Source organism: Podarcis vaucheri (assembly GCF_965113315.1).
Source record: "Podarcis vaucheri genome assembly, chromosome: Z".
In the NCBI taxonomy this organism is placed as follows: Eukaryota; Metazoa; Chordata; class Lepidosauria; order Squamata; family Lacertidae; genus Podarcis; species Podarcis vaucheri.
Genome location: NC_138758.1, coordinates 36,768,635 through 36,793,795, shown reverse-complemented (window position 1 = coordinate 36,793,795; position 25,161 = coordinate 36,768,635). Strand labels below are relative to the sequence as shown.

General features: G+C 46.9%; 1 protein-coding gene and 1 long non-coding RNA gene across 4 annotated transcripts in view; one reads left to right on the top strand and one right to left on the bottom strand.

Moving 5' to 3' along the window:
* LOC309523771 overlaps positions 1–25,161 on the bottom strand; it is a 137,138-nt gene that overhangs the window by 24,366 nt on the left and 87,611 nt on the right. The window lies entirely within an intron of this gene.
* The window catches only part of FIBCD1 (fibrinogen C domain containing 1), a 72,701-nt gene continuing 63,015 nt past the window's right edge, over positions 15,476–25,161 (top strand). The window contains exons 1-2 of one of the 2 annotated variants that reach the window (XM_082207852.1): positions 15,476–15,589; positions 16,242–16,337. In XM_082207852.1, coding sequence (XP_082063978.1) covers positions 16,266–16,337 — 72 coding nt within the window. In that variant the 5' untranslated portion in view covers positions 15,476–15,589; positions 16,242–16,265. Of the gene's footprint in view, positions 15,590–15,941; positions 16,338–25,161 lie in introns of those variants that run through there. The other variant, XM_082207851.1, reaches the window with a different exon arrangement.

The window sequence follows — 25,161 nt, the reverse complement described above, 5'->3', positions numbered from 1 at the left end:
CGCTCCCAACTTCGAAGAAGTGTAAAGGCGCATTGCGGGGAAAGTAAATGCCAACATTAATCTGTTACCAAGATGCTCAAGTTAAATCAAATGCCAGCCGATCCCTCCTTATTCGCCACCCTGCCCAAGTTTCCCAAACAAAAGTTGATGCTGATGCAGACAACATCTTTGCAATCAACCAGTGGACACCTGCCTGTCATTCCAGAATCACTTTGAAATCACCAGCACAAACAAAGCCTATGGTGTGCAGGTCAAATATGGCCCTCTAGCCATCTTGGGTCTCCAAGCCCCACCTGGACATGCCAGTGGGGGTTAAACCTGGGGCCTTCCACATTCCAATCAAATGTTTTACTACTGAGCTAAGGTCCTTCCTCAATAATTTGTTTAAATCAAAATATGCTTCTTTGGGACTGATCCGCAGACGTTCTGCATGCCAAGCAGACCACTGAGCCTTCCCTACCTGTCTCCAGTATTGCAAGTTCCCTACTTCATATCCCACCTGTCCCTCCCTGCCACAGATGTGTCAAATGCTTTGGGTTTTACTGTCCGTCTGAATAACCTTTCCAATTGGCTTTAGAGTAATTTTCTTTTGAGAGTTGGATGGGGAGCGGGGGGAAACCTGACCAGTCTGTCTGGGAGACAAAGGATGAAATAAAGTAAAACAAATAAAAAGATTCCCCCCCCCAGCATTTTTGTGTGTGTTTTAAAGAATATATTAAAAATAAATAAAACCAAGCCAGCAATCTTCCAAGCCTCAGTGCTGAGGTCCCTTGTGAACAATTAAGGAACAGAGAAGCTGTATGAATCCTAGCTAACTCTGAAGATGCAGAGGATCAGGGTGCTATTAGGAGAGTTCTACAGCCGCTTCCAAAAAAACCTCAACGCAATCCCAGATGTTAATGAACAATTCATTTCTCTGCTGGATGTTCAGAAGAGTGTTTGGGTGACGTCCAGGGTTCATAATGAAGACAGAGCCTCTGCATATTTATTTCTCTGTTGGAGTGTATATTTAGTCTCTGCCAAATGACAGAAATTCTCAAGGTGGTTTACAATCTACAAGAAGATAGACAGGAATCAATATAGAGGGGCAAAGACAGATGCAGGTCCTCACTGCCTCACACAGATGTTCCGGCTTCTGCTTCACTTCTAAAACAGGATTGTAGCAGAAGAAATGGTTACTGTAGAGGCTGGATAGTGATCCTTTTTGGGGCTCCTTCAACCTGTGGAACTGGTACTGTTACAGGTGCCCCATAACAGCTGTACTGCATTTGTAAGAAATCAATCTTTATGCATGGTAGCACCATATTGACACCAGACAGGTGCCTCCGATGTTCTTTTTTTGCCAACAAACAACTAAAAACATTTTTGTTTAGACAAGCCTACCAAGACATGTAGAACACTGATGTATGTTTTAATCTGTGTTTAGTTTATTGCTGATTTTATCTTTCGAATGTTTTATGGAGTGTTTTCCCCACTGATAATCTTATTGTTTTATTCTCTTTGCAAACTGTTCTGAGGTTGTTGGATCCACTCTTATGCCCCGATTAAGCAAGGTATAAATTTAGTGAGATAAATAAATAGTTCCTGCACTGTGCTTGGGCACCATTTGTTCAAAACGCAGCAGCAGCAGCAGCAACAACAATGCCTTTGTGTATGTGTGTCTGTCATATGTTGCCAAAATCTTTCCCTTTCCGCTGGCTGCTGCTTTCTCCAGGGAACCCCAGCAATGTGAATCGAAACACACTTATGCAGGAGAGAGAACGACTGTCTGTGTGCTCCCAGTTGACAAAACTCTGCCAAGAGGGAAAGGCAGAGAGAGTATTTTATTAGCTGGGTCCAGGAAGTCTGGACAATTACTGCTGGGATCAGTCTGCACCTCCCCTCCCCCATTTTGTTCCAGCAACAGCAGCAAGCAGAGTTACAGAAATCATCCAGGAACGCTGGTTGGGGTATATTCTGCATGACAGCAGCATCTAAGATGTACAATGGACACCTCAGCCAACTGCCTCCAAAGATATCTCATTTAAAAGAAAGGATGGTGGGATCAATCCTGATGGGCATCATTTCCACACGCTAGGCCTGAAACTCTTTTAAATGCCCACCAGAGAAGAGTAAGGACAATTAAACTCATCTGTATTTGTCAAAAACTAAACTCCCTTGAAGGAACTTCAAAATTCCACCACCAGGGGAGCAGAACTGGCATGCTCTCTCTTACATTGTTGGATGTAGGGTGCAATCCTGTACTTAAAAGACTCATTGCCTGACGTAAGAATATAAGAATAGCCTGCTAGATCAGGCCAATGCTTGTCTAGTCCAGCATCCTGTTCTCACAGTGGCAACCCAGCTGCCTGTGGGAAACCTGCAAGCAGGATCTGAGCACAAGAGCAGCACTCTCCTCTCCTGCGGTTTCCAGAAGCTGGTATTTGGAAGAATTGCTGCCTCCAACATGGCAGAGCACAGCCATTGTGGCTAGTAGCCACTGACAGCACTCTCCTCCATGAATTTGTCCAATCTTCTTTTCAAGCCATCTAGGTTGGCTGACGGGACACTGGTGGCGCTGTGGTCTAAACCACTGAGCCTAGGGCTTGCTGATCAGAAGATTGGTGGTTTGAATCCCCGTGACGGGGTGAGTTCCAGTTGCTTGGTCCCTGCTCCTGCCAACCTAGCAGTTCGAAAGCACATCAGAGTGCAAGTAGATAAATAGGTAACGTTTCAGCGGAAAGGTAAACGGCGTTTCCATGCGCTGCTCTGGTTTGCCAGAAGCGGCTTGCCAGATGCTGGCCACACGACCCGGAAGCTGTACGCCGGCTCCCTTGGCTAATAAAATGAGATGAGCGCCGCAACCCCAGAGTCTTCTGCGACTGGACTTAATGGTCAGGGGTCCCTTTACCTTTACTAGGTTGGCTGACATCACTGCCTCATGTGGGAGCGAATTCCATCATTTATGCACTGTGCGAAGAAGCCCTTTCTGGCTGAAGGGTAGTGGGATGCCGGCATGACAGATATGTCCTCGAATATATTGGTGGGATAGTGTGTTGGTGGAGCAGCATCAGCACGAGGAAACATGAAAATGTGGATGGGATGGGGTGACAGGAAAAAAGAATACACTTACACCAAATCCCATTATCATGCTTTGCTTTACACCAACCTCAGAACTGGATGTATGGGGTTTCTTTCCATTGACTTCACAGGCGATGCACAATGACATTTAGTTTTTGACTGTAATTGTTGGCAGATGTCCAGTCGTATTTAAGACCTGACTATATATTTTTACGGACCATAAAGAAGGCTGATCGCCGAAGAATTGATGCTTTTGAATTATGGTGCTGGAGGAGACTCTTGAGAGTCCCATGGACTGCAAGAAGATCAAACCTCTCCATTCTGAAGGAAATCAGCCCTGAGTGCTCACTGGAAGGACAGATCGTGAAGCTGAGGCTCCAATACTTTGGCCACCTCATGAGAAGAGAAGACTCCCTGGAAAAGACCCTGATGTTGGGAAAGATGGAGGGCACAAGGAGAAGGGGACGACAGAGAATGAGATGGTTGGATGGTGTTCTTGAAGCTACTAGCATGAGTTTGATCAAACTGCGGGAGGCAGTGGAGGACAGAAGTGCCTGGCGTGCTCTGGTCCATGGGGTCACGAAGAGTCGGACACGACTAAACGACTAAACAACAACAACAAATATATTTTTACAGTTGGAGAGTCACCTTACCCCACATATTGTCACTCAACCACTTTGATCTGCAGAACTGGCACTTTTCCGAGTGCAAAATAGTATTTGTTCAGTGCTTGCAAGGCACCAACCTTTTAGTGTGGCACCCTGGAACTCCTTGCCGATTGATAGGTGCCTTCCCTGTATTCTTTTTCAGCAGCTGCTAAAAGCTTTTCTGTTTAGGCTAGCCTACCTAGACAGGTACAGTTCACATACCTTTTAACCTATAATTTTAACTTATCATGCATAATTGTAACTTGGTTTTATTCATTTTGCCTGTGTGTGTGTATGTCCTTGTTTTTAGCATTGATTTGTAGTGGCACTTTGCATGTACATTTCATATTCTTTGTGAACCCCTTTGAAGTTTTATTTACAGGGATTCATTTTTTTTCTTCCAAGGACCTGAAGGTGGAATACATGGTTCTTCCTTTCTCCTCATTTAATCCCCACAACAACCCTGTGAGGTAGGATGCATGCAGAAGGTCCTGGGTTTCAATCCTCAGCATCTCTGCATAGAATGGTTTCACTCTGTGGATCTGCTCCCAGACAAGGTAGACATCACTGGTCCAGATGGACATATGAGACGACTCCATGGAAAGTAGATCCATGCATTGCAAAGCTATCAAGAGAGATGGTCATAAGCAGGGATAGTGAAGAAATTTGATTTAAGTTGGATTTACAGCCAATCCTACCAAATTAACAGTTTCCAAGAGAGTTGAACCCAGCCATTCTGAAAATTCACACCTACCCAAATTTTGTGATGTAGTTTTCCAGCTGAAAATACATATATTATGAGGAAATGTGCCCCAAAATGGCTGCATTAGTGAAAATAACATACAAAAATGCATTATATTAAGAGAATTTGCTTACAGAAATATGCACGTGGGTCAAAAGTACATACAAAAATGTGTTTATCGAAAGAACCTCCGTACAAAATGCTGAAGAGTTTTCAGGAAGATTTTTTTTTAATTGGAAATTGTTCCGGAAATGTGAAGAATGGTGAGCCTGAAAGACATTTGACTCAGCCTGATGCTCTTGATTCTAGGAAAACAAGTGATCAATGCACAAATGGATACCAGAATATACTACTGTTCACACCTATCTGTAGCACGCGAGCTACTTTCAGCTCTTTGGAGAAAAGGGTGAAATATAAATGCAAAAAACAGATAAACAATAGCATTGGGTGAACAGTTATGTGGGATGGTCCCTGTGTCTAGGGACAGTCCATTATGTGGTTGGTCATATGAAAGACTGTATCTCACTTTGTGAGCCTGTCTGGGAGCTGTGGTCCTCAGGTGGGTACTTGCTCTCAGTCCCATCAACATCAGAGACACAAGAGAGAGGGGGGGGGAGAGAGAGAGAGAGACGGACGGACGGACAGACAGACAGACAGACAGACTCTTCTGCGGCTTCTCCCTTATTGTGGGACCCCTCCCAAGACAGGTAAGACTGGCTGCCTCTTTGCTTTCCTTTTGCTGGCAGGCAAAGACCTTCCTGTTCAGACAGGCCTTTGGGAACTAAGGTGCAGGTGATGCTGATCACTGAGCTGCTGTAGGGGACAAAGTGGATTTGAATGGCTGGCTCTAAATGTGTCCGCATGTATTTTAATTACTGGTCTTAACTACTCAGCTTTTATTACTTCATATTACTTAATAATAGAATTTTTAAATGTTGGGAGTCTACTTGAATCCAAGCTTGGGAAGAAAGGATATGAATGATGATGATGATGATATCACACACAAATTTCACCTTGAAATTCAAGTTTCAGACTCAAAGTGAAAATTTCACACTCAAAATACTAATGGCAAATGTGTTTCAGCTGCATCTGAATCTCAGGTTCCAGTTTGGTCTCAAACCCCAGCCTGGAACGGGAAGCCACAATGCTGCCACAACTCTTTCCATGTTTAGGTGGCGCATTTGTTCAACCGCCGTGGGAGCAGAAACCAAGAGCGCTCCCCTTTCCAATTTTCGCTGCTCAATCCTCCCTTTATTGCAGCTTTCATCCTGTCATACCTGCTGATTGTTGACAGAGCAAAAGTAGAAGACCCAAAAAAACAAAACAAAACAAAACAAAACAAAATCAATTCCATCAGTTGGCCCTGCTCTCCTCTCTTCCTCCTCCTCCTCCTCCTCTCACCATCTCCCTCCCCCACTGCTATTGTATTATGGGTTTATGTCAAGGTATGTTAGGTGCTAAATTAAACGTCAACCCAACTGTACGTTCTTGGGCTCCGGCAGGAGAAAATGAGTTGCCGGACTTGGAAAAGATCCAGTGTGCTCGGCTCAGCAGGCTGAATGCCGCGGCGTGACAGGCCCACTGAATCACTCCCCCTGCAGATTTCCAGGGCTGCGTGAAGCCAAGACAAATTTATTTTTAATGGTAAATTTTATTGTCAGAGTTAAGTCGAAACAGCTTCGAGAGAAGCAAGCCCCCCAGCTGTTTTGAAAGACGGTGGGGTGAGGATCTTGTCAGGGGCCTGGAGTCTGCCAGGGATGAAATGAGCTGGACCAAACTCCATGGAAGGTGGTGACCACTGATACAGCCTGCTCTGAATGTATGAAGGGATCCACCACCTGCAAGACAACCCTCCCCACACCTTGTTTATGCATTTAATCTTATTGTGGATAACAAAAGTGAACTGTGAAAATAAAGCACCACAGAGAGAGGCTGTTCCATTTGGGTGAACAGGGGACTGCTCCCCGCCCCCCTCTCCAGTCTGCGGTCAGCAAGATCCCACCTGCCCGCCCTCTTACTTACAACTGATTGGAGTGTGGCTCTGCCTGTCATTGGCTCTGGCAACACCTGCTGCTGATCTTCCTGCCTTCTGCCCTACCAGAGGAGGCTGGTCCATGAGGGCAAATGGGGCAGTGCCCCACCAACCTCAGTCTCCCTTCAGCCAGCTCCCACCCAATCTCCTTTCATATTTACAACTAATCCAGGAGGTTGTGCCATCTCCTTCCTCCTCAGCCTCTGTGTTTCCCCTGGCAGAACTCAACAGGGAAGAGGACAAAGCCTGCTTTCTCTGTATAATGCATTTCAATATTCTCATAGTCTTCAGGCCAAGGTGGATAGTCAGTGGATTTTAAATATCTGTTTGGGTGTATTCTGCATGAAAAAGCATAACACTTCATGCATGCTCAGAGGCCCGACAGCAGCCAGGTTAATGCATGAAAAAAGAACAAAGGTGCATGAAAATGCATACAACAGGAAACAGAATTTACTAAATTGCATTATATTAAGGAAATGTATATATTAGGAGAGGCTTGGACTAAAATGCTGATGCTTTTTTTAAAGAAAGAATCCAGCCAGCTCTCCCTATTGCCCTTCCTGCAGGGTGCAAAGCCCCTTGTGGTGAGGACTTTTGCCAGCCAATAGGAGGGGCTGAACTGGAAGAGGTGATAGCAGAGCTGGAGTCAGAGGGGCAGGACTTGATTTTGTCACCAGGAACCATTCTTGACTTCCACAGATGGGATCAGATGCACCAGCAGAGTGTGTGTTTGCCCACGTAGCAGTCTCGTAAGGCAAGAGAATCCCATAAAGGAGCTTTAGACGTTCAGCAGGGGGGGGGCATGAAAATCTTTGGGGCATCTTCATCACTTTCATTCAGCCCTGCCTCTCAGTCTAGAAAGTGGATAAAGAAAAGTCCGCATCTCTCTTAACACTAGAATTTGTGGACATCCAATAAAGCTGAATGTTGGAAGACTCAAGACAGATTAAAGAAAGCCCTTCTTCACACAGTGCATGGCTAACCTACAGAACTCATCCCCACAGTAGCGATGACTACCAACCTAGATGACTTTAAAAGAGGATTAGGCAAACTTATGGAGGACAAAGCACAGTTGGAGGCAAAAATGCTTCTGAATTCCAGTTGCTGGAGACAAGGAGAGAATGCTCTTGTGCCCAAATCTTGCTTGAGGGCTTCCCATAATGGGCATCTGGTTGGCCACTGTGGGGCCAGGATGCTGGCCTAGATGGGCCATTGAGCAGACTCTTCTCATGTCATTATGCCTACATTGGAATTGTGACTTCTGAACCTTGTGTTCACTGCTGAGCCTATCTTGTCATTTGCCTGATTGAAGATCTCTTCCTAACCCTCTCCGGTAAGAGTCACCGTTGTTGTGTTTGGGGACGGGAGGGTGGTGGCCTTGCCAAATTGGGGAAACAAGCACCCCTTCCCTAATTCCTTCCCCCAAATGTGCCACCAAGCTAAGAAACATGCTAGAAACATGCCTGACTATAATTTAGCTATTGTGTTGTGGGTGGGTGGCTCCAGGGATGTCCCCCCTCCTCAAAATGTAATGCCTTTTCCCATGCCCTTACTGCATCCTGACCATCTGGTTCTTTTTCTCTGGGACCCAAACACACTGGGAAATGGGGAGGGTTAATGTACCATGAGGAGGCCAGCTCTCCTGTTCTTTGAGCTTCATTAAAGGTCTTTCAAGCCATGAAGAAAACGAAAAACCAGTGGCATTCTGGGGCCACACAATACTCACAAGGCCTTCAAATGTCTCTGGGTTGGATCCAGCATTACTTCTCTCTATATGCACCATTAATGATGAGCAGGGAAATGGAGAGACGTGGAGGAAAGAGGCAACAATGTGGATGTTTGTGGTAGTGGAATGGTCACATATGTAGCAGGTGCAAAGAGGGCTGTGGCTCAGTAATAGAACACCTGCTTTGTAGGCAGAAGGTCCCAGGTTCAGTCCCCCAGTGGCATCTCCAGATTGTGCTGGGAGAGAATGCTCTCTGAAATACCGGAGAGCTGCTGCCAGAATTAGATGGACCAATGGGTTTTTAACCTGTGTTCACATACTATCCAAAATGCATATGTATCCTGTACTTTTCTGTAAAATATTACTGTCTGAGTCATCATTTCTCAACCCAGCCTCACACCAGTTGTAGCTTTTTCTAATTCACCCCTAGCCAAGGTGTGAATACCTCTGCATAGGGCGAAGACATTCCCACCCTGTCAATGCCCCCTGGTGTGTAGGCAAATGGAATCAAATCTGACACTAATGAAGCCATGCTGATGTGAACAGTTTCCCTGTGCTCAGTGCGCTTCAAGGCACTTTGCTGTGCTTCAGCACAGTAAGGTGAACACTCCCTTGCATAAAGCAAATGTTACTGCACACTTTCCAGGGTGTTCTCCTGTCTTGTTCCATATCACAATAAGTCAGATCTTTTTGGGAAGCTGGTTTGTCACGCAAGATCTCCTGACAGACTCTAATTGTGCAATGTGAATTTGTCAGCACATGACTGAATCCTACCTGGAAACAGTGGCAGCCTGGAAGCACACTGAGTTGTTTGCCTGCCTTGTGGGTGAGACCCTGACATGTTTTGCAGGGTTTTGGGGCCAGAAATGCACAATCATTTGTCCCATGAGACCATCTTGAGGCATCTACAATAAGGAAGCAATTGCAGAGATTCACAGCAAGCAATGATGTGCACAGACTCTTTCTTTCTTTCTTTCTTTCTTTCTTTCTTTCTTTCTTTCTTTCTTTCTTTCTTTCTTTCTTTCTTTCTTTCTTTCCTTCCTTCCTTCCTTCCTTCCTTCCTTCCTTCTCTCTCCCTCCCTCCCTCCCTCCCTCCCTCCCTCCCTCCCTCCCCCTCCATCTCTTATTGGCTGCCAGCATCTAAGGAAGGAGTAAAAAATGACACGCAGTTGCAACTAACTGTCTAAATCTGCAATGCTGTACAATTAATTAGCGTGGGGCGTGCGGAAGGACAGCTTGCAATGATTCTGGGAGCTGGGAGGCCTCTTTCAGCTCTCTTGGAAAAGCCACCCGGAATCAGCCAGCTGCGAGATTAAGTGAGGGGCTAATGAAACACAGAGGATCTTCTCTCCCTAAGTCTGCACACCCTTCAACGGCTCCATCTCACTTACAAGCCCCCGGTCCTTCCCACTGCTGTGGGTCCGATCTCACCTGTGATTATTATTGCTATCCAGGTCAGAGGACTCTGCCCAAGGCAAAATGTCACTGCAACTTGGACAGTGCAGAATTCAGAGGGGAGGAGGGGAAGGGGAGCGTGTGAGTAGTTATAGAAACCATTCTACTGTACTGTTACGTACCACCCTAATCTCCAAGTTCCAGGCACTTACCCAGGGTTTAGTTTCCTTGGAATGAACATGAGTGGAGACTGTGGTATCCTTAGGATATATGGTCAAATATGCACATATATATGGGATGCGGGTGGCGCTGTGGGTTAAACCACAGAGCCTAGGGCTTGCTGATCAGAAGGTCGGCAGTTCGAATCCCCGTAACGGGGTGAGCTCCCATTGCTCGGTCCCTGCTCCTGCCAACCTAGCAGTTCGAAAGCATGAAGTGCAAGTAGATAAATAGGTACCGTTCTGGCGGGAAGGTAAACGGTGTTTCCGTGCGCTGCTCTGGTTCGCCAGAAGTGGCTTAGTCATGCTGGCCACACGACCCGGAAGCTGTACTCCAGCTCCCTCGGCCAATAAAGCAAGATGAGCGCCGCAACCCCAGAGTCGTTCGCATCTGGACCTAAGGTCAGGGGTCCCTTTACCCTTTACCTTTATGCACATATATATAACCTGAGCATAAAGTGGAAGGACTCACAGCATTCACCCCCAACAGATCTTGCTTCTCCATTAGTCACAGCTTTGGATCCAGCACAGAGCAAGCATGGCTCTGTGTATGCAGCTTCCATCCTGCTTCCAGCTCAGCTCTCACACACCACACTGGCTCTTGTTCTCCTAGGTGAGGCAGGTGGAGGAAAGACCCATCCAACCTAAAGGGCACCATCACTTAGCTGTAGCTCTTGCAACTGAGCTCCTTCTTTTGGGATGCGGATGAGGACACTTAGTGGGCACCTAAGTGGCCACATGTATCACAAAGAAACCTGCCTGACTGGTTCAGCAAACTCCTTTGTCAGATTATAATGTCACTCAGTACAGGACCCCGATAATCAGAAGGTACTCAGGGCATCATCCAGGCTGCCCCACCCCACAACCTGCAACAGTACAAAGATAATATTTGCACGTGTTTCCACCTCCCGTTTTTGCTCCTGGCCCTATCTATCACTGACATGTGGCCTTTGGGAGATTGCCTAGAAAAGAATGTGGCCCTCAGGTTGGAATTCTAGAAGAGAATGTGGCCCTCAGGCTTGCACCATCGTGCTCTTCTGGCTGCACACTGTCAGAAACAGGATGTTCATTTAGGCAAATCTTTTGGTAGGACGCAGGTGGCACTGTGGTCTAAACCACTGAGCCTAGCGCTTGCCGATCAGAAGGTTGGCGGTTTGAATCCTCGCGACGGGGTGAGCTCCCATTTGCTCTGTCCCTGTTCCTGCCAACCTGGCAGTTCGAAAGCATGTCCAAGTGCAAGTAGATAAATAGGTACTGCTCCGGCAGGAAGGTAAACGGTGTTTCCATGCTCTGCTCTGGTACGCCAGAAGCAGCTTAGTCATGCTGGCCACATGACCTGGCAGCTGTACGCCGGCTCCCTCTGCCAGTAAAGCGAGATGAGTGCCGCAACCCCAGAGTCGGCCACGACTGGACCTAACGGTCAGGGGTCCCTTTACCTTTACCTAATAAGCTGATCCCTGTGCCCCTATTGTTTCTGTAGCCAGTGCTATGGGAGATCCTGGCGCATCCCTCCTGGGTGTGTCTGTCTAGCTATCCAGGCAGGGTGGGGACCTGGAGCCAGAGAAACTGCCAAGCTGAGCACAGCAAGGCAGGCTGGTAAGTGCCTCCAGATCCAACGTCAAAAGCCAGTGACAAGTAAAGCCAACTACAGTAATTCTCTTTTTGCCCTCCTCCTCCTCCTTGCTGAGTTCTGCAAGCGCCAATGCTAAGACTAAGGAGGAGCCAGTTGTTAGGCAGGACCACCCTCCTTGACTAGTTGTAGGAGGAGCGGAAGTTGTAGCTGGCTGAGGGCAAACTGAGGTTGGTGGGGCAGTGTTCCATCCACCCTCCTGGGCAAAGCTTCCACAGCTCAGCTCAGCTCAGAGGCAGGCTGCCCAGCCATTTTATAGATTGGGGTAAAACAGAAAATGCCACCCTCCACTGCCTCCTTCTCTGCTCCCCTTCCAACCTCCCGCCCCCCCACAAACACACTGAAGGCAGTGTGGGGATAAAAGGAGGCTGGGGAGAGACAGACAGCAGCAATGAGGATGTGCCTTAGAGGCTAGATCTCCACCTGAGGAGACTGCTTCATCATGTTTCATGGTTGGGCCAGCACTGCTGCCAAGGCTCCTTTCCTCAGAGAAGGAGCTCCCTTCTGCTACTTCAGTTTAGCTGGGGGAGTCCTTTGCCACAGACACTTGTTTTCTGGAGTTTGCTGAGCTCTGCATGGAGAACCCCCCCCCCCAATCTGCAGCCATCTATGCAGTGTCAAATCCTGGCAGAATCAGATTGCTATTTTTTTCTTTGGGGGAGGGGTCAGGGAATGCAGGTGGGAAAGAAAACAGGTTCTGGTCAGATGGAGCAGGAAGCTTAACTTGATTGACAGTGCTGAAATCTGCTGCCAATTAAGAAACTCATACCTGCCTGCCAAGGCTGAGATTGGAACGCATTCTTTTATCCTCACCCCATTGCATTAGGAAGAAAAACGAACAAGTGAGCCCGTGAGTAAGTGATGCAATAGCCAAAATGTACCTGCCGTGAATAGTCAGGACATGGTGCAGCTCTGCAGAAGTACTGTGAAAGCATAAAATGTTGCATTGGCCTCAGAATCCAGCTTACTGGCTTTTTGAACAAAACCAGCACCAAGTTTCTAGTCCTTGTGGGTGCAAGAAATGCAAAGGTAAAGCTTAGAGTCATCACAAAAGCAGTCTGGGTGGCTGAGGCAAGTTTTTCTCAGTGGTTGGGGGGGGGGAGAGAGACCTCCTAGTCAAATGTAGCAGGAATGGAGAGCCATTGGCCCTCCTGTTGTTGCTGGACTGCAGTTCCCATCAGCCCCAGCAAGTATGGCCAATGACCAGAGATGATGGGAGTTATCATCCAGCAACATCTGTAAGTCCATAGGTTCTCCACACTAAACGTATTACTTTGCCCTATGGCCAGCGAAACCATGCTAGATCAGGCTTCCTCAACCTCAGCCCTCCAGATGTTTTGAGACTACAATTCCCATGATCCCTAGCTAGAAGGATCAATGGTCAGGGGTGATGGGAATTGTAGTCTCAAACATCTGGAGGACTGAGGGTGAGGAAGCCTGTGCTAGATTATGCAAAATATGGTATGTGTGTTTTTAAAAAAGATCATGCAAAACAAGAGAGAACAGGCATGTTTGCATGATTTATACAGGTTGCAGGAATATGCTTATTGTTGTTCTTTTTATACTGAGTTTTTTTGGGATGTATTATTTGAATGAGAAGTGGTTATAAAAATATTTTACATGAAGAATGCCTTCCTTACTTTAGTATTGCTGGAGGAGACCCTCTGATTAATGGAAGTAATTCAAGTTGATTAAGTGGCTAATGCAAGTTGATTAAGTGACAATTTCTTGACATGTTCTGGCAGTCCAGGAACATGCATTTTTCTAATGGAAATCACACCCAGAAGCTACACACATAAATCTTTCTTTTCATCTTTCTAGGGCAGCAGTTTTCAAGATGCTCTTGTGGAAATTTATTTGAGTTTTCCTCAATGAGACAATAATTAATGGCAGAAAATGCCCCTCAGAGACAGCTTGTCCCTCAACAACCAACCTTTCCACTATTATTATCTGAAATAATTTAAATCTCGCCCTATCCTGTGCAATGTGCATGCAGCTCTGCAATGGTTACAGTAAAATGAAACTCTACTGTAGATCCAGGGGCAGTCTACCAGGTACTTGGGGGAAAACCCAGGGAAGCTTGTGTTGCCTCCATGCCTTGCTTGCAAACTTCCCAAAACACATCTGATTGGCCACTGTGAAAAACAAGTGTCCTGGCCCAAGGTGGATTGAATGAGGCTCTTAGGTTCTTATGGGCCACATCGGGTGCAGTGAAATCTCCATGTGCAGGAGCAATCCACCTCTGAATAGCATTTGTGCGGGGACATTCATTCATTTCATTTATTGCAATTCTATTCCACCTTTTTCTTCAAGGAGTTCAAGGTGGTGTATGTTGTCTGTCCACCTTTCCTCAGTTAATCCCCACAACAACCCTGTGAGGTAGGTTAGTCTGAGAGCCAGTGCCTGGCCCAAGATCACACAGCAAGCTTCATGTCTGAGTGGGGAATTTGAACCCTAGTTTCCCAGGTCCCAGTCCAAACCTCTAACTACTGCAGTGGACAGCCACTCATTTTTAACCTGCTCTACCTTGAAGGGTTCTTGTGAGAATGAAATGGGTGAGTGAGATGAGGAGAACCATAGACTCTGCCCTGAGTTCTTTGAAGGAAGAAAAGGAAGAAAATTAAACAAATTTCTGTAGTGTGTGTGTGTGTGTGAGAGAGAGAGAGAGAGAGAGAATACCCAGGCAAGCTTAATTCTTTTTCCTCTCAAATGGCCAATTCACTCACATAGTGTAGATTAGTTATAACTTAAATCAGTGGTGCAGTTAGGTAATTTTAGGCCCTGGATTTAATGGTCCTCCAGCCTACCCATCCTCTTTAGATGCTAATGTACATTGTTTCTCAGTGGAACATAGGAATCTGCCTCATACTGTCAGCCCGCTTACCCACCTAGCTCAGAATTGTTTACACTGACTGGCAGCGGCTCCCCAGGGTTACAAAATGAGATTCCTCTGACTCTGCCTGGAGATTCCGTGCAGGCAGGCGTTCTGCCTGGCCACAACTGGCTGTCCAAAGCCTCGTAGCGCAGCGGAGCCGGCATGTGAAACGCTTCACCTTGCTGCCTGTTTTCTGCCCTCAAGGAGCGCGCGACTGAAGCAGCTCCCTCGTGAAGCCTGGGGGCTAGAAGGGCCAGGAAAAATGTAACCGTGCACAGGAGCCAACTCCTAGAGGCCTTGGGGGGCTTCGGCCCCCCGCAATAAAATATTTGAGGCAACAAAGTTGATGGACATTTCCATTCAAATAGTGTGTGTGCACTGCATCATGTGATCGATTATGCGGGGCGGGGCTTACCTGGGCCCCCACAATATTTTATTCAAGTTGGCACCTCAGTAACCGTGTGGTGTGGTGGGGCGGAGGGAAAGGTTCGTGCCTACCCCACCCCGCCTATTCACACACAGCAGGCGTCGCTTGAGGGCGCCCTGTTCAGGTGCGGAAGGAAGGAAGCTGCACGTGTGAACGCAGCCCGAAGTCAAGCAGGTTGCAGAGCGGTGGGTAAAGGGAAGAAAAAGAGAGTTGCGACTGAGGAGCGGTTAGAAGATAGGGCACGTTTTCATTAACAACTTTCTGGTGTGTACTTATGTGTGTGTGAACGCCTCCCTTCCTGTATGTAAACGAGTGTATGTGTGTGTCCATCTTCTGGGAGTGTTGGTTCCCCTCGGGAGAGAAGGAATAGAGCCTGCTGCATTATTATCATTATTAGTAATAACATTACTTTCAGCAGTATTCGTAGTAATAGTGGCATCTGTGATATCGATAGTATTAGTAACAGCAATACTAGTATGTATACTAGTAATAGTAGTATAGTTGCACTAAGCTATACAATACTATGCTTCTAGTAGTAGTATCGTAGCTTAACAGTTAGTATAACGCGCGGAGGTGCGGAAGGCGATCGCCTCGCTACGCGTCTCCAAGTTCACACGCGCAAGAAACTCCTGCCAGCCTGACGCGCTCGCGCGGAGGAACCTCGCGTCTCGGCACCCCCACACCTTATCCCGCCGCGCTGCCTGCTTCGGCTTTCCCTAAGCGGCAGAAGTGCCGCGAGCTTCGGCCAGACAGCTTCAGTACCCGCTCCCACCCCTCAACATACGCGCGCGCGCGCGCCCCACCATCAGCATTCCCAAGAGGGGAAGTTTTCTCTAGGTGGGTCATCACCATCGCCTCCCCTTCCTTCCTTCCTTCCTTCCTTCCTTCCTTCCTTCCTTCCTTCCTTCCTTCCTTCCTTCCTTCCTTCTTTCCTCCCTCAAGCAGCCCTTCATTCCCCCCCCCGCCACGCACGCACATCCTTCCTGCAAAAGTGGGCTTGTTTTGTCTAGCCAAAAAGAGAAAGAAGAGGGGATTGCCTGGAAACGCAGAGAGAGAGATTCCCCCTCAGTTTCTTGCAGATGCGGCAGGTCCCTCCCCGTCCCCGCTCCAAATCTTCCTGAGATCCTGGCAGAAAGAGAGTGAGGGAGGAGGGAGGGAGGGAGAGCGAGCGAGCGAGCGAGCGAGCGAACGAGCGCAGGTACAGTATAAGGATCTGCTAAGCTAGAGGAAGGAACCTCAAGACCCCACCAGGAGGCAAAATTGCTCTGTGCGTTTTCCTATCCAGCCCTTTTCTCTTCCCAGCGCTTGGGAAGCAATCCTTTGCCTGTCTTCTTCCTGCTTCTCGTTTGGAACTCTTTTTGGTGGGCGGAGTGGGGGTGGTGGGAGAGAGACTCTCTCCATCACACCCCCTTGGGTACCACTTTGGAGTTGCGGCATCGCCGGGCGACCCTCAGTTGCGTTTGTGGGATCTGTGTTTTATCTCCACCAGTCTTTTCACCACCCTATCCAGAAGATGGTCAACGATCGATGGAAAAACGTGGGGGGAGCCTCTCAGCTGGAAGACGGTCCGCAGGAGAAATCCCAGGTAAGCATTTTTTTAAAAAAAAATTAAGTGAGGATGGTGGTCTAAGAGAGGCAAGGAATAGAAGAACGGGGGTAGGAGGATAAACCCTGAGTGAAGGAGAGAGGAACTGGTATCGATGGAGAAAGAGAGATGTACAAAAGGAAATTGGAGGGGGGCACAATTGGATGTTTAATTTGGATTAGTTACCCCCATTTATACTTACAATCAGGTGGTTAATATGGGGCTAAATAAGAGGATCTGATCCCTTCCCAACAGTACACAAGCTATTTTAATATTCCTCTGCACTTGAGTATGTAACCATCTCCATCCAGAGTCACTCTAGATTAAAAGGATGGAGGCTTTGGATTGGACAGGATACAGGATGCACTGCTTTCTCTCTGTTTCTTAGAAAACCAGCCACCCAAAAACTTTCTTATCCTCCTGTTGATGCTCCTCTCCCCTTCCTGTGCCCAGTCCTGCAATGTGACTGCAGTATCTTTGCACAAAATTAAAAAGATGTAGAAGTATTTGGGGACACACGGATGGTACACTTTGCCCATTCAGCCATGTGAGGTGGTTTCCCTCTTAGCTGCCAGTCAACCTACTGGTCGATCTAGCTCAGGACCAGCTCTCCATGGGTTTTAGATGGGGAGCCTCTCCCAGCCCTACCTGGAGATGCCAGGGATCAAACCTGGGACTTTCTGCATGCAAAGCAGATGTTCTGTCGCCAAGCAAGGCCCTTCCATTAAAAATACAAATAGGATCCTAGTCTCTGGGATTCAGTATGGACATAAGGGGATGCCTTATGTCAGATTATTGGTCCAATTAGCTCAGTACTGTCCACACTGATTGGCAGCAGCTCTCCAGGACTTCAGGCAGGGAGTCTTTCCCAATTCAACCTGGAGATGCCAGGGACGGAAACTGGGACCTTCTGCATGCAAAGCAGTTGCTTTACCACTGAGCTGTGAGCTTTCCATGAAAAGCAAGATGCTAGTCCTCATAATTTTGAATCAAGAGTTGAATTAAATAGAGATATAGGAAGGTGTTTTATACTGAGACAGACCACTGGTCCAGTTAGCTCAGGATCAGCTGCTCTCTAGGGGTCTCAGGCAGGTGTCCTACCACTATACAGCAGCCCATCCCATCAAATGAAATCATGTTCTAGGCTTTAGGTTGCTGAATTAAAGGCTGATTTCAACAGAAACATAGGAAAGTGGTTTTTATTGGGCCAAGCCATTGGCCCCATCAAGCTCAGTACTGTCTATACTGAGTGGCAGCTCTCCAGGGGTTTTAAGCAGGAAGTGTTTCCCAGCCCATGCCAGGGATTAAACTGGGACTTTTTGCTTCCCAGACAGATGCTCTAAAACTGAGCTATGGATGCTCTCTGTGAACAAAGGAAGCTGTCTTGTTCAGAGCCAGACCATTGGACCATCTAGTTCAGGAATGCCTACACTGACTGGCAGTAGCCCTACAGGGTTTCAGGCAATGGTTGTGTCTCCAACTCCTGCCTGGAGACTGAGCCTGGGACCTTCCGCATGCAAGGCAAGATGCCCAGCCACTGAGCTACGGCTCTTTCCCTAAAAATAAAGCAATATTGCATTGCAGGGGGGTTGGACTAGATGATCCTCAGGGTTCCTCCCAACTCTACAATTCTAAGATCACAGACCTTGTGGCTCTGAAGAAAAGACTGGTTTTTAAAAAAGAACTTAGCATAACTCAGACATGGGTCCATCTAGCCCAAGATTGTCTGCACCGACGGCAGCTGCTCTCCAGAGCTTTCAGGCAGGGAGTCTTTCCCGGCCCCACCTGGAGGTGCTCTTGGGGATCGAACCTGGGACCTTCTGCATGCAAAACAGATGTTCTGCTGCTGAGCTCTGGGCTGTCCTCTTCAAACCGTCACCCCCTTCCCTATGCTGCCAAGTTGAGTGGCATCCGGTCATCCACTGCTGCCAGGATAGGGGTGGAGGACGCAGGTGCATGGCTAGCAGCAGTCTTTGGAACAGGTGCTCTCTCTGAACCACTGTGGAGTTGGGTGGCTGGGAGCCCATCATCCGCCCTGGCAACACTCACCTCTGTTTGTGCGAGATTAGCAGGCGTGCACAGGTCTCTCGCTGGAGTTTCAGGATGGCAGGCTCTGTACATTCACTCCCAGCTTCACCCTCCTGCACACACACGCAACCTTCCCCAGGGACCCTCTTGGAACCTGTGTTGCTGGCTGTTGGCAAAATCCTCCTTGAACTATTTAGTTTATTTATTTACAGACAGAATGTCACTCTCTTTCTCTCTGACTCAGAGGCTGAGCCACAAGACAGGCAAATGGATAAACAGGCTGGGGGAGAGGGGGAATGACACTCCCCACCTTGCACACCCCCCTCTCCAAAGCGCCTATAGAAAACTCACATGTTCCTTTATGAGCCCAGAGGCACTCTGTTGTTGCAAGAAATGGTATTGATTGATTGATTGATTGATTGATTGACTGCATTTGCATGTACATGGTTCTCTCCAACTCTTCATTTTAATCCCCACAACAACCCTGTGAGGTAAGTTAGGCTAAGAGAGGTAGTGAGTGGCTCAGTGTCTCCCAGTGAACTTCATGGCCGGGTGGGGATTAGTCTAGTGCTCTAACCACTACACCACAGTGGCTCTTGATGATAGTAGGCAGAAGACAAGCTGTAGGCAGAGCCAGAGCCAATTAGAAGTGGAGCCAACTAATTCTAATTTTGTCTCCCACCCCTTCTACAAGGGGCGACACTGAGACTAAGGAGGAAGAAGCTGACACCCAGGGGCATCCGCTGGACTCCTTGCGAGTAAGAAGACAGGCAAGTGGGTTTTGCCTGGGGGGAAAGGTTGGTGGGGCGGTGCCCTTTTCACCCAAATGGGCAAGCCTCCAGCACCTTCAATACACAATTGTAACATAACCTCCAGGCTTAGAAGCAGTTTACTACTTTAGATGCCAGAGACAAACAACTAGCGAGAACTGCTGCCTTCAAGTCCAGCTTCTGGGTGTCATGACTGGCCATAAGAACATAAGAAATGCCTGCTGGATCAGGCCAATGGCCCATCTAGTCTGGCATCCTGTCCCCCCAGTGACTAACCAGATGCTTCAGTAGGAAAACTGCAAGCAGGACCTGAGCAGAAGAGCAAGTCTCCCCTGCAGTTGATCAGAAGTATTACTGCCTCTGACTACATGGGCCCCCTTTGGCCTGCACCAGCAGGGATATTGTAAGCTTCTTACTTATTTTAAACAAGATTTATACTCCACTGTTGTAAATGGATTATTGTTATTAGTATTACACAGCACCCTGGGGTCAATTTGGATGAAGTGCTGTTTAGGATCGTTAAAGAACAAACTCATACACAGGAAGCACTGCCTGTGCTGCTGGGAAGGTGCATGAAGCCTGGCGCAATGAAGACTAGCCGCCTTTTAAGGAGGAGTTTGCAGTAGTAGAAGTAAAACACCGTATTTTTCGCTCCATAAGACGCACCAGACCATAAGACGCACCTAGTTTTTAGAGGAGGAAAACAAGAAAAAAAATTATTCTGAATTCCAGAAGCCAGAACAGCAAGAGGGATTGCCGCTTTCGCTGTGATCCCTCTTGCTGTTCTGGCTTCTGGGATAGCTGCGCAGCCTGCATTCATTCCATAAGATGCACACACATTTCCCCTTACTTTTTAGGAGGGAAAAAGTGCGTCTTATAGAGCGAAAAATACGGTAGCCTGGAGAAGTGTGCAACAGTAATGTTAAATAATCTATGTCGGGGTGGGGAAACTTTTTAAACCCAAGGGCCACATTCCTTTGGGGGGGCCACATTCCAGCGACATGTGGGGAGCCAGAGGGGAAAGAAGGACAAGCAATGGATGCAAATGTTACTTTAGACTTGTTTCTATGTTTACATGCACACACCTCTCTCCATCCTCCATGCAGAGCTTTGCCACTGAGATGCAACTCCCTGTTTGTTCCTGCCAACAACCCTTTGCTGCCTCAGCCTAGTTCTGTCTGAACCTTCCATCCTCCTGTGAGAAGGGGGGAAACACACCACATTTTATGCTACACGTGCTACTCACTGGGTGCTAGATCTGTAGGACCATTTTGGGGCATCAGACCCCTGTCCCCCTACCGAAACAAAGGAGACTTGATAAAGCACCCTTTCTCATCTAGAATATGTTTCTCTGCCTGTTCTCTCCCTTCCCAAATCTCTCAAATCAGCAGACCTTGTAACAGCCAAAATTGGGTAATTTCTTTGCAAAAGGATTTTCCTTGTACTTCTTCCTCCCTGCCAAGGATTTTGATAATATGACTTCCATTCTAATGTTTAGCGGAGACATCAGATTCGCTGTCCTTTCTTTTGTGTATGTGTCTCCCCCCCCCCTCCGCCGGCCCATCTGCTGATTTCAGTAGAATTTACTTCCAGTTTTAGTGTGCAAAAGACTGCAGCTGTGGATTGCAGGCCCTACACATAACGTGTGTTGAGAGTTGGGGAGAGAACTTGTGACTCTCCATGAATTGTTGGACTCCAACTCTCATTGTCCCTGACTATTGGCAGTTTTTGACTGGGGCTGATGGGAGTTAGAGTCCAACAGCATCTGGAAGGTCGTGAGCTCTCTTTTCTGGCTTCACACCTCTGTGAGTGCATTCAGTAGGTGATCCCTAACTGGTTGGGACCTTTGTGTAGGACAAGGATACAGAGCCTGCTTGCGGTGTGTGCATGTCAAATTGTAAACAGTAAGGTCTGCTGTTGCAGGTAACATACTAAACTCAAAGTAGCTTCCAAAAAATATACTGGCATATTTACAGGCTCTCAAGTCTCAAATATTGAAATGTACCTTTCCTAATGAACCAACTAATGCTTCAGTTTACAGTATTCACTTACCAACTAAAGCTTACTGCCCTGTGTTCTGCCTCCGCTGTCAGAGGCAATCTGCTTCTGAGTATCAGTTGCTGGGAAGCACAAGTGAGAAGAATGGTTGTTGCACTCAGGTACTGCTTGTAGGCTTCTCATAATGGGACTCTTGTCTAGCCACTTAACCCTTCAATACATTATGGTTTGCAAGGGACTCTACACTACACTTTTATTTTGAAGGAAAAGCAGCCATGTACTCTCCCCTCTCCCAAGAAAGATTGGGGGCTTTCTCTCCTCCTCCTCCTCCACCTCCTCTTGCTTCATTTATTACATTTTATCCCACCTTTCCTTCAAGAAGCTCAATTACATACTTCTCCATCTCCCCATGTAATCATCACAACAACCCTGTGAGGAATGTTGGGCTATGAGCAAGTGTCTGGCCAAAGCTCACCTAGTGAGGTTTATGACTGAGTGGTGGATTTGAACCCTGGTCTCCCAAGCCCTTGTCCTGCACTCTAACCATTGTACCACACTGGGTCATTGTTGCCTCCAAAGGTGCTGTTTTCTGGATCAGGGCCTTTCCTATGTGATTACTTTCCCTTTGTATGATGAATAGGCAAAACAAAACAAAACCAGCCACACTGTTAATAAAATAGAGTTTTTAAAATTAAGGTTTACTCAGAGTAAACCTATTGAAATGAATGGACCTAACTTAATATTTTTCAATTTCAATGGGTTTGTTCTGGGGAAAAAAAACTTATTTGAATACATCCCAGAGTGTATAGTTTGACCTACTGAGTTTGGCCTAATTTTCAGAGCCAAATGACATGTCACGTTAACTGATATCAATACAAAAGCCATGTTTGTCTTCAGGAATAAAGAGAAATGTGTTTGAGCGCCCCTTGAGACTAGCTCTGAATAAGGTTCTTTCTAGTAGAAAATGGAATGAATGTTCAGAGATGACAACCAGCTTCCTCAGTTGTCTCAATGCACCATCTGATGAAGGTGGTTGTCACAGAATCTTAGGCCATTTTGCATTAAAAAAGAATAAAAAAGCATATTCAAAATTAGTCTTTTAGAGAAACACATTTCTCTAAAAGTGTTTTTAACTTCTCTACTTAGAATTGGCCACACAGAATCACAGAATCACCGAACTGTGGAATTGAAAGGGACGCATCTAGTCCAACTTGCAATGCAGGAATCACATTTTTTCCTTTAGGGGGGAATAAGCAGCTTTGTTTGGGGGATCCCAATCTGGAATTGGGGAAATCAGATAGATTAAGGTGGGAAGTGTTAATCTTGCCTATTGCTGCAATTCTCCCCACCTTCCTACACACTAGAGTTCTAATCCTGATCAGATCACTACCACCTTCCCCAGCTGCTATCTAAAGCATTTCAAAAACATTTTCCAGACCACACTTACTTTAATTTTTTTTTAAATGGTTATTTCTTCCTATATACATTAAAATGTAAGGGTATCATCACAAAATCCCCACTGAAGAATTTGTAGTGTCTCATCCGAATCCTGTATTTGCATGAAGTTGGGGCAGAAGGCAAAAGAGAAGGCAGGTTTTAAAATGGCAATTTTAAACAACAGCATAGTTTTGAATAAAGCAGGGATGATGGGACACAGGCAGGGTTGGTGAGCAATATGAGTAGGGCGGCAGCCCCTAGTATTTTTGTTACTATCCTTTGACATACAAATGATGCTTTCTTATGGGCTCATTCTTTGGCATGAAAGAAAGAATTGTGGAAGTGCTCCTTTAAAAGTTGCTAAAGTGCTTTAGGTCCAGGCAGAGGAAAATTGGGTTGTTGATATCACATGCACCAGCCAATAGCTCGTCCCAGTCTATAAACATCCCTCCTGTTTAGGCTGTTGGAAACGTCTGTAATCCTTTTTCTTTTCCAACACATGCAAAATGAGATGTTTGAACTGAATTTGATGAGGGCACTTTTGTAAGGCGGGCGTAGAACCTGCCTTTGCCAATGTTTGAAAGTGTCTTTCACAGCTGATTAGGTTAGTGAGTGCCTTGTCAGGAAGACAACCAGGTTCTCTGAGATTTGGGAGCATGAGATCTAATCCTCCCAGACCACAATCCCACTTAAAAGTGCTGTGCGGTGTAAAATCCTCCCTAGGAAGGCAACAGATGCGGTGGCTCAGACTAGATTACAGGAAAGAAGTACCATGAAGGGGATCAATCCTTGTTATCACAGCAGGAAGTGAAACACAACCGTTTTTTGTTTTTTTAAAAAAAGGAAGTTATGAAACTGTGTGTGTGTGTGTGTGTGTGTGTGAGAGAGAGAGAGAGAGAGAGAGAGAGATTGTGTGTGTGTGTTTGTAAGCCAGAAAAGTATCATGCAGCACATTCAGAAGGAATTACGTTGCAAGTCATGGTTCAACACCAGCTTGTTTCTCAGTAATCTGGTTAAGCCCTGGAGTGTTTTGCCTTGGAAGGGCTGCAACAGGATAGTTATTGCTTCATATTGGTAAGGAATGTATGGTATAGATCATGTCAATGCCATGGGCTCAAGGAAACCCGTGAGTTCCCCCTTTCTTATAAGAGCCTGCAGGATCAGGCCTATGGTCCATCTAGTCCAGCTTTCTCCTTCCCACAGTGTTCATCCAGGAAGGAAGGCACATGCAACAGCACTCTCCTAGCTTGTGTTCCCTAGCATCTGGTATTCAGAGGCACACAGCTTCAGACAGTGGAGGGAGAACATAGGACAAGCCTTGCTGAATCAGGCCATTGGCTCATCTAGTCCAGCATCCTGTTCTCACAGAAACCAACCATATACCTGTGGGAAACCCACAAGCAGGACCTGAGCACAAGAGCACTCACCTCCTGTGGTTTCCAACACCTGGGATTCAGAATTATTTCTGCCTCTGACCTTGGAAGCAGAACATAGTCGTTATGTCTAGTAGCCTTAAAGGTAAAGGTAAAGGTAAAGGGACCCCTGACCATTAGGTCCAGTCATGAGTGACTCTGGGGTTGAGGCACTCATCTCGCTTTATTGGCTGAGGGAGCCTGCGTACAGCTTCCGGGTCATGTGGCCAGCATGACTAAGCCGCTTCTGGCGAACCGGAGCAGCGCACTGAAGCGCCGTTTACCTTCCCGCCGGAACGGTACCTATTTATCTACTTGCACTTGGACGTGCTTTTGAACTGCTAGGTTGGCAGGAGCAGGGAGCTCACTCCGTCGTGGGGATTCGAACTACCGACTTTCTGATCAGCAAGTCCTAGGCTCTGTGGTTTAACCCACAGCACCACCCTCCATTAATTAGCCTTATCCTCCATATATCTTCTTTTAAAGCCATCCAGGTTGGTGGCCATCGCTGCCTCCATTGTGGGAGCAAGTTCCATAGTTTTAACTGTGTGCTGTGTGAATAAGTCCTTTACTTTGTCTGTCCTGAGTCTTCCAGAATTCAGCTTCATTGGATGCCCATGAACTCAGGGGCAGAGTACATAGCTACCTCATGCTTCAGGCCCCAGATGTGTGCCCTTAAGTTCATGCCTAAAAGAGCCAGGCAAAAGAGCAACCAGCCTTAAGTTCTGAGCACTGTCTTATCTACCTGAGAACATGGGCAGCTTTGTTTGGAAGTCAGAAGAGATGATCAGCCTATAAAAACTGCTTTGTTACAGAGTCACACCACCGGCTAGCTTTGCTAGCTGCTTTGACTGATGTAGATCTCCAGGGATCCCAGTCCCAATTTCTGCCCAATATCCTTTTGTAGTTTGAGATGCCAGGGATTAGATCCGGGGCATTCTGCATGCAAAGCATGTGCCCTGCCACTGAGCTGCAGCCTGGCTGCATAATCTTGTTTTATTCAGCATCTAGTTCAGTATTGACTGACTGTGAACAGTTCTCTGGGGGTTCAAGCAAAGGGAGACTTTCCCCTTACTCACCCATTAACTGCAACTCTGGTTTTAAAACTGGAGATTCCAGAGGCCAAACCTGGGGACTTTCTATATACAAAGCTTGAATTCTGCAACTGGACTCTGCACT